The 14426-nt window shown below is 45.5% G+C and overlaps 1 protein-coding gene across 1 annotated transcript in view; it reads right to left on the bottom strand.

The window, feature by feature from the left end:
- The window catches only part of LOC100349208 (NACHT, LRR and PYD domains-containing protein 9), a 42498-nt gene extending 38703 nt beyond the window's left edge, over positions 1–3795 (bottom strand). Inside the window, exon 1 of the mRNA XM_070062676.1 lies at positions 3506–3795. Within this exon, the coding sequence (XP_069918777.1) occupies positions 3506–3791 (286 nt within the window). The 5' untranslated portion in view covers positions 3792–3795. The remainder of the gene's footprint in view (positions 1–3505) is intronic.
- Between the last annotated feature and the right edge of the window lie 10631 nt (positions 3796–14426).

The following is a 14426-nucleotide window of genomic DNA, read 5'->3' as shown; positions in this document are numbered from 1 at the left end:
CAGGACAAAGACTGGCTCAGCGAACACAAAGAATAATGAGACTGGTGTTACCTATTTCAGAAGACACAAATGAACACAAGCAAGCCCACAGCACACAGCATTTCTAGCTTGGCCCAGGGCAGCACATGTTAACTAAGCACGTTTTATTCAGCTACCCTCTGTGAGGCTTCAGGGTCACAGCAAACACCTCGGGAAGTGCTGGGACTCGGGCAATGCTGCCTCGGAGCACCAGGCAAGTCCTGTCTACTCTGCTTCCAGCCCAGACTCCTACCAAGGCTCCTGGCAACAGTGGATGATGGCTCAGCTACTTGAATTTCTGGCACTCGTTTGAGAGACCCAGGTGAAGCCCTCTCCTCCCCTCTGCCCCTCGCGGCCTCTCCTCCCCTCTGCCCCTCGCGGCCTCTCCTGCCCCTCTGCCCCTCGCCGCCTCTCCTGCCCCTGTGCCCCTCGCGGCCTCTCCTGCCCCTCTGCCCCTCGCCGCCTCTCCTGCCCCTCTGCCCCTCGCCGCCTCTCCTGCCCCTCTGCCCCTCGCGGCCTCTCCTGCCCCTCTGCCCCTCGCGGCCTCTCCTGCCCCTGTGCCCCTCGCGGCCTCTCCTGCCCCTCTGCCCCTCGCGGCCTCTCCTGCTCCTCTGCCCCTCGCGGCCTCTCCTGCCCCTGTGCCCCTCGCGGCCTCTCCTGCCCCTGTGCCCCTCGCGGCCTCTCCTGCCCCTCTGCCCCTCGCGGCCTCTCCTGCCCCTGTGCCCCTCGCGGCCTCTCCTGCCCCTGTGCCCCTCGCGGCCTCTCCTGCCCCTCTGCCCCTCGCGGCCTCTCCTGCCCCTCTGCCCCTCGCGGCCTCTCCTGCCCCTCTGCCCCTCGCGGCCTCTCCTGCCCCTCTGCCCCTCGCGGCCTCTCCTGCCCCTCTGCCCCTCGCGGCCTCTCCTGCCCCTCTGCCCCTCGCGGCCTCTCCTGCCCCTCTGCCCCTCGCGGCCTCTCCTGCCCCTGTGCCCCTCGCGGCCTCTCCTGCCCCTCTGCCCCTCGCGGCCTCTCCTGCCCCTGTGCCCCTCGCGGCCTCTCCTGCCCCTCTGCCCCTCGCGGCCTCTCCTGCCCCTCTGCCCCTCGCGGCCTCTCCTGCCCCTCTGCCCCTCGCGGCCTCTCCTGCCCCTCTGCCCCTCGCGGCCTCTCCTGCCCCTGTGCCCCTCGCGGCCTCTCCTGCCCCTGTGCCCCTCGCGGCCTCTCCTGCCCCTCTGCCCCTCGCGGCCTCTCCTGCCCCTCTGCCCCTCGCGGCCTCTCCTGCCCCTCTGCCCCTCGCGGCCTCTCCTGCCCCTCTGCCCCTCGCGGCCTCTCCTGCCCCTGTGCCCCTCGCGGCCTCTCCTGCCCCTCTGCCCCTCGCGGCCTCTCCTGCCCCTCTGCCCCTCGCGGCCTCTCCTGCCCCGGCTGTTGTGGACATGTGGGAAGTGACCCAGCAGATGGAAGACACAACACTGTCTTTTAAAAAAGTAAACACATGTTTAATAAAATAAAATGCTTAGAACTGGTAAAGAGACTTAGAGAACCATTAGAATTATTTACACAAACGTAACTAAAAATATAGACTTTGAAAAACAAAAGATTTTGAGGACACACCAAGAAATGCATTGTAAATGCTTATATAACCCAGATGATAATTTTAATAGAAAACACAATTAAAACTAAAATAAATATTAGTATAGAAAATGTAGATGATTGACCAACAAAATAAATTTTCAGGTTTGCCTATACTGCAAAATTTAATCTTATACTGCACTAAAAGCACTTTTTAAATATGGTATTTCAAAGACAGCTGAATAAAGACAGATGGGCCAAGGTTTTACCAGACAAACAGAACCTAAGGAGGCAGGGTCAAGCAAAAAGCACCAAGACAGGAAAAAAAAATCACTTTAGAACTATGAAGAGCCACTTTCCCAATGACATAGGAACTCTGAATATTAATGCACAAGTCACACGGAAACCAGAGGTGGAAGGTGACTAGAAAGACGCACCAATACCAGATCTCGACATTTTCAGGATGACAAAAATAAAGACTATGGAAGATCTAAACCACAAAGCCTATGGGGTAGGTCTTCTGGACACAGATGGACAACAGGCTGACAACAGGCTGACAACAAATACGCCTTCCTCACAAGCACACACCACGTTTAAAGCTGCTCACGTGTCGGGGCACCAAGAAACACGAGTGAGTTCTGAAAGTGAAACTATCAGAGTTCTGATCACCAGGGAACAAACCCTGACTCTGTGCTTTGCCACTGTTCAATGCTCGGGTATCAACAGCACATTCCTCTCACCTACCCCAGGCAATGTCAACCTGCTGCCCAGGACCCCCATTCTACCTCACTGTTTTCTAGAATTTTCCCACCTGACAGGACCCTGATCCCACTTCCTCTCCTTTCCCAGCCCGGGGAACACCAAGGCAAGAGATGTTGAGCAAGTAATCTTTTATCCATCACAGGTGTGCGGGTGTGCATAGCCGACAGAAGGTTGCCTGGACTTCAGCCAGCAGCCTGTCACATCATGTCAAGCAGGGGCCAGCAACACACACAGAAAAACACAAGGCCAGTGCCCCGGCCTGTGGGGCCTGGCTGCTGTGGGCTGCTCTCCGCTGAGCCCACTGTCCAGCAAGCCTACCTGGAGCTTGGCTGTCAGGTTCTTTGCCTCACTAAGCTGGTTCAAACCAGACTTCTGGTCCCCTTGTTACCCAGAGAGCTGTACCTGCACTCTGAGAACCGTAACTGTGTCTGATTTATGTTTGTCATTCCCACGTCTGTGAGCTATACTCAATTATAAGCCTCTTGCCAATGTCAACCGCGGCCATCGCAAGATTCTCCTGGTGTGACCGCGTGTGTGGGTCTGTGCGTCTTAGGGGACGAAGCAGTGTGACCGAGTGAGGGCACAACTGACACGTGGGGCTGGACAATTCTTTGTTGTGGGGCTTGTCCTGGATGTAGAGAGGCACCCCTGGCCTCTACCCCCAGAAAGCAGTGGCACCGCTCTTTATCATGACAACCAAAACTATCCTCTGATACTGTGCAGTCCCGTGGGAGAGAAGGTTGACCCTGCCTGCAAGCCAGTGGCAGCCCAGGACAAAGAACCACATCAAGCAGATTCTGTGGCTGTCACAGCCAAGGAGACACTTGTGGGTGACGGATGCTCCAGAGACTGACTGACTTCACGACCAACTCTGATTATCTCCTAACCTCAGGATCCTGCATAGGCCCTTGTGCGTGGCTGGTCAAAGGGATGGCATGACACCATGCTAAAACTCCATCTTGGCAGACCTGGAAATCAGACACCAACTTCCAGAAACTCAGCATGGGGCAGCATAGGGGAGGGGGAGCCTTAGATGTCCCCTCTCACCGCAGTCCGTGACCAGCACCGACTTCCCACTCTTCTCCCATTTCTCGGATGCCGCTCATTCAACAAGCATGCCACCTTCATGAGCAGGTGGCAACAGCAAACCAACCGTACGCGCAGTCCCAGCCCTTCCCCCTGCACTCACTTCTCATCTCCTCCTTGGCCTTCAACCAGAGATCTTTCCGGTTGATCTGCAGGAAGAGGCTCAGGGTCACCTCCCAGGCCTGCTTCCCGGGGTAGTGCTTCTCCAACAGCTTCGCCAGCTCTTCCTTGGTGGCCTTCTTGATCTCAGCCCAGGGGATTGGCTTGAGCATGAACTTCAGAGGTTCTTGCTTGAGGAGCTCCTTAAACTTCCAGAACTCTTCCCTTTTGAGTTCTTCCAGGTACCACAACAAGCCGAAGTCAGAAAAGTAAGAATCAGCCATCTTGTCCCAGAACTGTGAGCTCTGCACTCTCCAGAGGAAAGAAAATCTGCAACGACAAGGAGTGAGTGACAGCTGGGGGAGGACGAGACCCCAGAGTCGAGTCTCGCTTGCATCACTCACAGATGCACAGTAGTTTCCACTTCCGGCATTTCCGTCCAGCTTCGTCCAGAGAAGCAGCTTCACCCAACTTTTTTTTTTTTTTTTTGGACAGGCAGAGTTAGACAGTGAGGGGGAGAGAGAGAGAGACAGAAAGGTCTTCCTTCCACTGGTTCACCCCCCCCCCCCAAATGGCTGCCATAGCTGGCGCTGCACTGATCTGAAGCCAGGAGCCAGATGCTTCCTCCTGGTCTCCCATGCGGGTGCAGGGCCCAAGCACTTGAGCCATCCTCCACTGCCCTCCCGGGCCACAGCAGAGAGCTGGCCTGGAAGAGGAGCAAGCGGGACTAGAACCTGGTGTGCCGGCGCCACAGGCGGTGGATTAGCCTAGTGAGCCACAGCGCTCACTAGCTTCACGCAACTTTAAACAGCATCACATGTGAACTCAGGGTTAGCAACAAACTGCAGGCGATGCTACGTCAGACAGCAAGGTCGATCAAACTTGGCTAAAAGCGCAGTCAAGCTGAGACCTATCAGGGGAGCCAAGGAAGCAGAAGTCAACGTCTTTCTGTGCTTTGCCCCTGCTCTCCATCTCTGAGAGACTTCTCAGAAGGCTGAGTACTAACTTTGTGCGTTATGAGAGCTTCTAAAATTCAGTATTATGCTATAACCAAACATCTCTTGAACAGTTTCTGGTATGGCTTCACTAAATAATGGAATAAATTAAGGTGAAATAAGGACTGTCTAAAGCAAACAAACTGAAAGCATTGGTCACCACCTGGCCAGCCTTACAAGTGATACTTAAGGATGTGCTACACAGAAACGGAGGAAGATGATCAGCATCATGAAAGAAAGTGAAGACAGAAACCCTCCTGGTAAACGCACAGAGGAAATCCAAAACAATAGGAACAGTTATGGAAAAATGACAGCACCAAGTCATTCCTTATCAATAATAACCTTGAATGTAAATGGCCTCAACTCTCCAGTTAAAAGGTAGACTGGCCGAGTGGATTAAAAAGTAAGACTCATCTATTTGTTGCCTTCAAGAATCACACTTCACCAACAAAGATACATGTAGACCGAAAGTGAAAAGATGGACAAAGATATTTCATGCTAAGGGAAAGAATAAAAAAGCAGGAGTAAGCATCCTAATATCAGACAAAATCTACTAACACAAAAATCGTTGAGAGATAAAGAAGGGTATTTTATATAATGATTATATGATTGATTCAACAGGAAGATAGTCAATGTATGTGCTCCTAACGCTAGGGTACCTGGCTATTTAAAACAAATGTTAATGGATTTTTTGACAGGCAGAGTTAGACAGTGACAGACAGAGAAAGGTCTTCCTTTTTCCGTTGGTTCACCCCCCAAGTGGCCGCTACGGCCAGCATGCTGCACTGATCCGAAGCCAGGAGCCAGGTGCTTCCTCCTGGTCTCCCATGTGGGTGCAGGGCCCAAGCACTTGGGCCATCCTCCACTGCCCTCCTGGGCCACAGCAGAGAGCTGGACTGAAGAGGAGCAACTGGGACAGAATCCGGTGCCCCAACCGGGACTAGAACCCAGGGTGCTGGCGCCGCAAGTGGAAGATTAGCCTAGTGAGCCGTGGTGCCAGCCCATGTTAATGGATCTTAAGGGAGAGTCTAATGCCCCACTGTCATCAATGGACAGACCAACTAGACAAAAGGTCTAGAAATGGAGCTGATTTACACTATTGACTAAATGGATCTAATTGCTGTCTACAGATATTTCATCTCACAGTGGCAGAATATACTTTTCATTAGTACATGGCACTGTCTCTAGGCTATGAAGCTAGTCTCAAAAATCAAACACTGGAATTGTACCAGGTATCTTTTCCAGCCACAATGGAATGATGATGGGAAGCAGCAATATCAACTCCAGCAGCATGACACGTGAGCACAGAAGGACTGAACATGCTCCTGAATGCACAGTGGGCCACAGAAATTAGACAAAAATTCCTGGAAATGAATGAAGATAAATACAGCTTAGCAAAACCTACGGTATACAGCAAAAGCAGTGTTAGGAGCAAAGTTGATAGCAGTTAGTGTGTAAATCAAGAAACTGGAAAGACATCAAAATAAATGATCCAACAATGTATTTCAAGAACATAGGAAAACAAGAACAATCCAAAATCAAAATTAGGAGGAAAGAAAAATGAGAACAAAAATGAAATGAAGTATCAGTAAAATGAAGAGCTCGTTTTCGTTTTTTTTTTTTTTAACTTTTATTTAATGAATATACGTTTCCAAAGTACGAATAATGGATTACTATGGCTTCCCCCCCATACCGTCCCTCCCACCCACAACCCTCCCCTTTCCCACTCCCTCTCCCCTTCCATTCACATCAAGATTCATTTTCGATTATCTTAATATACAGAAGATCAGCTTAGTATACCTTAAGTAAGGATTTCAACAGTTTGCTCCCACACAGAAACAAAGTGAAAAATAATAGATGATTTTTTTTTAAATGATGATGAAATCAGATCAGACCTATTGTCATGTTTAATCCCAGTGAGAGTCAAGTTGGGAGTTGATAATTTCTTTTCTTTTCTTTTTTTTTTTTTTTTTTACAGAGGATCAGTTTAGTATGCATTAAGTAAAGATTTCAACAGTTTGCACCCCCATAGAAACACAAAGTGAAATATATTATTTGAGTACTCGTTATAGCATTAAATCTCAATGCACAGCACATTAAGGACAGAGATCCTACATGAGGAGTAAGTGCACAGTAACTCCTGTTGTTGACTTTACCAATTGACACTCCTGTCTATGGCATCAGTAATCTCCCTATGCTCCAGTCATGAGTTTCCAAGGCTATGGAAGCCCCTTGAGTTCTCCGACTCTTATCTTGTTTAGACACGGTCATAGTCAAAGTGGAGGTTCTCTCCTCCCTTCAGAGAAAGGTACCTCCTTCTTTGAAGACCTGTTCTTTCCACTGAGATCTCACTCACAGAGATCTTTTGCCAGAGTGTCTTGGCTTTCCATGCCTGAAATACTCTCATGGGCTTTTCAGCCAGATCCGAGTGCCTTTAGGGCTGATTCTGAGGCCAGAGTGCTATTTAGGACATCTGCCATTCTATGAGTCTGCTAAGTATCTCACTTCCCATGTTGGATCACTCTCCCCTTTATTTATTCTATTGGTTAGTGTTAGCAGGTACTAGACTTGCTTATGTGCTCCCTTTGACTCTTAGTCCTTTCATTATGATCAATTGTGAACTGAAATTGATCACTTGGACTAGTGAGATGGCATTGGTACATGCCACCTTGATGGGATTAAATTGGAGTCCCCTGGTATGTTTCTAACTCTACCATTTGGGGCAAGTCAGCTTGAGCATGTCCCAAATTATATATCTCTTCCCTCTCTTCTTCCTACTCTTATGTTTAACAGGGATCACATTTCAGTTAAATTTCAACACTTAAGGATAACTGTGTATTAATTACAGAATTAAACCAGTCATATTAAGTAGAACAGACAAAAAAACTACTAAGAGGGATAATGTATTAAGTTGTTCATTAACAGTCAGGGCTATGCTGATCAAGTCACCGTTTCCCATAGTGTCCCTTTCACTTCAACAAGTTTCCTTTTTGGTGTTCAGTCAGTTGTCACCAATCAGGGAGAACATATGGTATTTGTCCCTTTGGGACTGGCTTATTTCACTCAGCATGATGTGTTCCAGATTCCTCCATTTTGTTGCAAATGACTGGATTTCGTTGTTTCTTACTGCAGTATAGTATTCTAAAGAGTACATATCCCATAATTTCTTTATCCAGTCTACCGTTGATGGGCATTTAGGTTGGTTCCAGGTCTTAGCTATTGTGAATTGTGCTGCAATAAACATTAGGCTGCAGACCGCTTTTTTGTTTGCCAATTTAAATTCCTTTGGGTAAATTCCAAGGAGTGGGATGGCTGGGTCGAACGGTAGGGTTATCTTCAGGTTTCTGAGGAATCTCCAGACTGATTTCCATAGTGGCTTGACCAGTTTGCATTCCCACCAACAGTGGGTTAGTGTCCCTTTTTCCCCACATCCTCGCCAGCATCTGTTGTTGGTAGATTTCTGAATGTGAGCCATTCTAACCGGGGTGAGGTGGAACCTCATTGTGGTTTTGATTTGCATTTCTCTGATTGCTAATGACCTTGAACATTTTTTCATGTGCCTGTTGGCCATTTGGATTTCCTCTTTTGAAAAATGTCTATTGAGGTCCTTGGCCCATCTCTTAATTGGGTTGTTGGTTTTGTTTTTGTGGAGTTTCTTGATCTCTTTGTAGATTCTGGTTATTAACCCTTTATCTGTTGCATAGTTTGCAAATATTTTTTCCCATTCTGACGGTTGTCTCTTCACTCTCCTGACTGTTTCTTTTGCAGTACAGAAACTTCTCAATTTGATGCAATCCCAATAGTTAATTTTGGCTTTGACTGCCTGTGCCTCCCGGGTCTTTTCCAGAAACTCTTTGCCTGTGCCAATATCTTGAAGGGTTTCTCCAATGTTCTCTAGTAACTTGATGGTGTCAGGTCGTAGATTTAGGTCTTTAATCCATGTTGAGTGGATTTTTGTGTAAGGTGTAAGGTAGGGGTCTTGCTTCATGATTCTGCACGTGGAAATCCAATTTTCCCAGCACCATTTATTGAATAGACTGTCCTTGCTCCAGGAATTAGTTTTAGATCTTTGATCAAATATAAGTTGGCTGTAGATGTTTGGGTTGATTTCTGGTATTTCAATTCTGTTCCATTGGTCTATCCTTCTGTTTCTGTACCAGTACCATGCTGTTTTGATTACAACTGCCCTGTAGTATGTCCTGAAATCTGGTATTGTGATGCCTCCGGCTTTGTTTTTGTTGTACAAGATTGCTTTAGCTATTCGAGGTCTCTTGTGCCTCCATATAAATTTCAGCACCAATTTTTCCAGATCTGAGAAGAAGGTCTTCAGTATCTTGATTGGTATTGCATTGAATCTATAAATTGCTTTTGGGAGAATGGACATTTTGATGATATTGATTCTTCCAATCCATGAGCATGGAAGATTTTTCCATTTCTTGGTATCCTCTTCTATTTCTTTCTTTAAGGTTTTGTAATTTTCATCGTAGAGATCTTTAACGTCCTTGGTTAAGTTTATTCCAAGGTATTTGATTGTTTTTGTAGCTATTGTGAATGGGATTGATCTTAGAAGTTCTTCCTCAGCCATGGCATTGTCTGTGTATACAAAGGCTGTTGATTTTTGTGCATTGATTTTATACCCTGCTACTTTGCCAAACTCTTCTATGAGTTCCAATAGTCTCTTGGTAGAGTTCTTTGGGTCCCCTAAATAAAGAATCATGTCATCTGCAAAGAGGGATAGTTTGAGTTCTTCCTTCCCAATTTGTATCCCTTTAATTTCTTTTTCTTGCCTAATAGCTCTGGCTAGAACCTCCAGAACTATATTGAATAGCAGTGGTGAGAGTGGACATCCCTGTCTGGTCCCAGATCTCAGTGGAAATGCTTCCAACTTTTCCCCATTCAATAGGATGTTGGCTGTGGGTTTTTCATAGATTGCTTTGATTGTATTGAGGAATGTTCCTTCCAAACCCAGTTTGCTTAGAGTTTTCATCATGAACGGGTGTTGTATTTTATCAAATGCTTTCTCGGCATCTATTGAGAGAATCATATGGTTTTTCTTCTGCAGTCTGTTAATGTGGTGTATCACATTGATTGTCTTGCGCACATTAAACCATCCCTGCATACCAGGGATAAATCCCACTTGGTCTGGGTGGATGATCTTTCTGATGTGTTGTTGCATTCTATTGGCGAGAATTTTATTGAGGATTTTTGCATCTATGTTCATCAGGGATATTGGTCTGTAATTCTCTTTCAGTGCTGCATCTTTTCCCGGCTTAGGAATTAAGGTGATGCTGGCTTCATAGAAAGAATTTGGGAGGATTCCCTCTTCTTCAATTGTTCTGAATAGTTTGAGAAGAATTGGAGTTAGTTCTTCTTTAAATGTCTGGTAGAATTCAGCAGTGAATCCATCTGGTCCTGGGCTTTTCTTTGTTGGGAGGGCCTTTATTACTGTTTCAATTTCTGTCTCAGTTATGGGTCTGTTTAGGTTTTCTATGTCTTCCTGGTTCAATTTAGGTAGGTTGCATGTGTCCAGGAATCTATCCATTTCTGATAGGTTTCCCTGTTTGCTGGCATACAAGTCCTTGTAGTAATTTCTGATGATTCTTTTTATTTCTGTGGTGTCTGTTGTTACATTTCCTTTTTCATCTCTGATTTTATTGATTTGGGTCTTTTCTCTTCTTTTTTTAGTTAGTTGGGCCAATGGGGTGTCAATTTTGTTTATTTTTTCAAAAAACCAGCTCCTCGTTTGGCTGATTTTTTGGAATGTTTTTCTTGATTCAATCCTGTTGATTTCTTCTCTGATTTTAATTATTTCTCTTCTCCTACTAGATTTGGGTCTGGTTTGCTGTAGGTTTTCTAGATCCTTGAGGTGAATAGAAAGCTCATCTATTTGGTGCCTTTCCAATTTCTTGATGTAGGCACCTATTGATATAAACTTTCCTCTTAACACTGCTTTTGCTGCGTCCCATAAGTTTTGGTATGTTGTGCTGTTATCCTCATTTACTTCCAGAAAGTTTTTGATTTCTCTTTTGATTTCTTCTATGACCCATTGTTCATTCAGGAGCATGTTGTTCAATCTCCATGTGTTTGCGTGTGCTCTAGGGATTCCTGAGTTGTTCATTTCCAACTTCATTCCTTTATGGTCTGAGAAGCTGCATGGTATGATTCTAATTCTTTTGAATTTGCTGAGACTTGCTTTATGGCCTAGTATGTGGTCAATCCTAGAGAAGGTTCCATGTACTGCTGAGAAGAATGTATAATCTTTAGCTGTAGGATTGAAAGTTCTGTATATATCTGTTAGATCCATTTGGGCTATAGTGTCGTTTAAATCTACTGTATCCTTGTTGATCTTCTGTCCTATTGATCTGTCTATTTCTGAGAGTGGAGTATTGAAGTCCCCCAGTACTATTGTATTGGGGTCTAAGTCTCCCTTTAAGTCCATTAACAAATCTTTTAGATAAACCGGTGCCCTGTAGTTAGGTGCATATACATTGATAATTGTTATATCTTCCTGTTGAATTGATCCCTTAATCATTATGTAGTGTCCCTCTTTGTCTCTCTTAATGGTTTTTGTGGTAAAGTTTATGGTGTCTGATATTAAGATGGCTACGCCTGCTCTTTTTTCATTTCTGTTGGCATGGTATATCTTTTTCCAGCCTTTCACTTTCAGTCTGTATGGATCTTTGTTGGAAAGATGTGTTTCTTGTAAGCAGCAAATAGATGGGTTTTGTTTTTTAACCCAATCAGCCAAACGGTGTCTTTTAACTGGACAGTTCAGGCCATTCACGTTCAATGTGACTAATGATAAGTGGTAACTTTGCCCTGCCATTTGCCAAAGATAAGTTCTAATATATGCTTTGAATTCCCTGTGATCTTTTGCTGTGAGGTTTCCTTCCCTGGTTTCCTTCCTTTACCTTCTTTCATATTGATGACCGTGTTTCTTTGTTTCTGTGTGCAACACATCTTTAAGCATCTTTTGCAGGGCTGGACGAGTGGCAACAAATTCTTTCAATTTCTGTTTGTTATGAAAAGTCTTTATTTCACCTTCATTCACAAATGATAGCTTTGCAGGATATAATATTCTGGGCTGGCAGTTGTTCTCTCTTAGTACCTGGGCTATATCTTGCCATTCCCTCCTAGCTTGTAGAGTTTCTGATGAGAAGTCAGCTGTGAGTCTGATTGGAGATCCTCTGAGAGTAATCTGACGTTTCTCTCTTGCACATTTTAGGATCTTTTCTTTATGTTTCACTGTGGAGAGTTTAATTACAACGTGCCGTGGTGAGGGTCTCTTTTGGTCGTGTTTATTAGGGGTTCTGTGAGCTTCCTGTACTAGGATTTCTCTGTCCTTCTCCAAACCTGGGAAATTTTCTGCTAATATCTCACTAAAAAGGCCTTCTAATCCTTTCTCCCTCTCCATGCCTTCAGGAACTCCTAGAACCCGAATGTTGGGTTTTTTAATAGTATCCTGAAGATTCCCGACAATATGTTTTAGATTCCTAATTTCCTCTTTTCTTTGGTCTGACTGTATCCTTTCCTGTTCTCTGTCTTCTAAGTCCGATATTCTCTCTTCTGCTTCTCCCATTCTGTTTGTAAGGCTCTCTATTGTGTTTTTCATTTGATCTATTGAATTCTTCACTTCAGTCACTATCCCAGTTTCCTGTTGTACTAGTTGTTTCGTTTCATTTTGATTCCTCCTTAATATTTCATTTTCACGAGAGAGATTTTCTATCTTGTCCATTAAGGATTTCTGTAGTTCAAGAATTTGTTTTTGAGAACTTCTTAATGTTCTTATCAATTTTTTGAGATCTGCTTCTTGCATTTCTTCTATGTCATCATCCTCATAATCTTGAATTGGGGTGTCTTTTTCATTTGAGGGCTTCATGGTGACTTCCTTGTTTTTATTACCTTGGTTTTTGCGTTTGTTATTTGTCATATTGGAGATATTTGGTTTCTTCACTGTGGTGCTTTTTCTTGTTATACTATGACTCTAGATTAAGTGGACTCTCTGTTTTTGATGGAGCCTTAGGGCTTGAGATGGGTGTGGCCTGAGAGCTCTGTTTGGTGTGCCAAAGGTGACACTCCCAGGTTAGGCGTGGTAAACCTCTCTCTCTCTCTCTCTCTCTTTTTTTTTTTGATTCAACAGGGAAGTTATTCTGCACAGCTGAACAAAGTTGGAGGTAGTTAGCAGGCAAATGATATACCCACAGGAGCCAGAGATCAGAAGCTCTTTCCCAAGGACCACACAGGGAATCTGTTCGGCCCTTAGAGTGGGCTCAAATTCTCCTTCAGTCTCCCACTGGGTTGCCAAAGTTACGGAATTGTAGCGTCTCTGGAGAGTGCTCACGTGAATTCAATGAGTTCTCTCCCCCACCGTCTCTTTTTTCACAGTCTCAGTTCAGTAGCACCATAAATTTACTAAGTCCTAATCTCCTGTTAATTCGCCCCACCCAGAGTCAGGTTTTACTGCTAGGCTCAGGGCTGGTGCAGACCTGAGGTCGCTCTGCTTATGACGTATGTCCAAGATGGCGCCTGCTCTTTGTCTTGCTCACCCTTGAGAGGTGAGCAGAGAGAGAGAAACCCGTGTCCATACCAGTCACCTTTTTTTTTTTCCCTCTCTCTCTCTTCCAGTTAGCTTGGTGAAGTCCCCCCCGCCCCGGGGGTCATTCCCTCTAGTCTCCTCTCTCCGCTTGCCTGCCGGTGTCTCGGGTTATTGAGGTTCGGCTCACCTCGCGTTCCAGCGCTGGTGTGTTGAGTCTGCCGCTGATGTCCTGAACTGTGGGCTCCCACGCTCTCCACGCAGGTCCACTCCCATTCCAGCGCCGATGTGTGGACTCGGAGCCCTGGACGTCCCAAGTCTCCCCGCTGTTGCACTCCCCTTCAAGCACTTGCGCGCAGACCCTGCAGCTTGCGCAGCTCAGTCCCGCGGCTCAGCTTCCGCGGCTCAGTCCCGCGGCTCGGTCCTGCGGTTCGGCTTTCGCGCGCGGTGGGCGACCTTGTTCTCCCAGTAGGTCCTCCGATTCACGCCCACTGGATCCAGAAGAGTTTTGTCTGCAATATTTTCCTGGTTCTTTTTTCTGAGGCTACCGTAACTCCCCTTTTATTAAACTAAATTTTCCCGGACTATCGGTGCGCGCCCTCACTATTCCGCCATCTTGGCCGAAGAGCTCGTTTTCTGAAAAAGTAAAATTGATAAACCGCTAGCCAACTAATCAAAAAAAGACTCAAATTACTAAAAGAGATGGAAAGGACATGTTACAACAGATACCACAGAAAAGAGATCAAGAATTACTATAAGTAGCTATATGCCAACAAATTGGAAAATCTACAAGAAATGGATAGGTTCTGGACACATACAACTTACCAAAATTGAGACACAAAGACACAGAAAACCTAAACAGATCAATAACCAAGATGGAGGTTGCGTCAATAATAAAGACCATGCCAACAAAGAAAAACCCAGGACTGGATGACTTCAATGTTGAATTCTACCAAATTTTTCAATATCAACTAGTCCCCATCCTTCTAAAACTATTCAAAAACAATTTCATTAGAGAGAATCCTCCCAAACTCCTTTTATGAGGCCAGTATCACCTGAATTCCCAAACCAGAAAAAGATACAAAGAATCAGAACTGGAGACCAATATCCCTGAGGAACATTGATGAAAAACCCAACAAAAACACTAGTTAATCGAATCCAACAAACACATCAGAAACCAGGACCAAGTGGGATTTATCCTTGCTGTGCAGGGTTGGTTCAATATATACAAGTCAATAAATGTGATACAGCACAATAAATTGGAGAATAAAATCCATATGATCAATAAATGCAGAAAAAGCATTTGATAAAAATGCAAATTCCTTTCATCATTAAAAATCCTTAGGCAAATTGGGTATAGAAGAACATTTCGCAACACAATCAAGGCAATA

This window comes from Oryctolagus cuniculus, chromosome 18, assembly GCF_964237555.1.
Source record: "Oryctolagus cuniculus chromosome 18, mOryCun1.1, whole genome shotgun sequence".
In the NCBI taxonomy this organism is placed as follows: domain Eukaryota; kingdom Metazoa; phylum Chordata; class Mammalia; order Lagomorpha; family Leporidae; genus Oryctolagus; species Oryctolagus cuniculus.
Note: the sequence above shows the minus strand (reverse complement) of the source record. Positions and strands in the feature narration are given on the sequence as shown.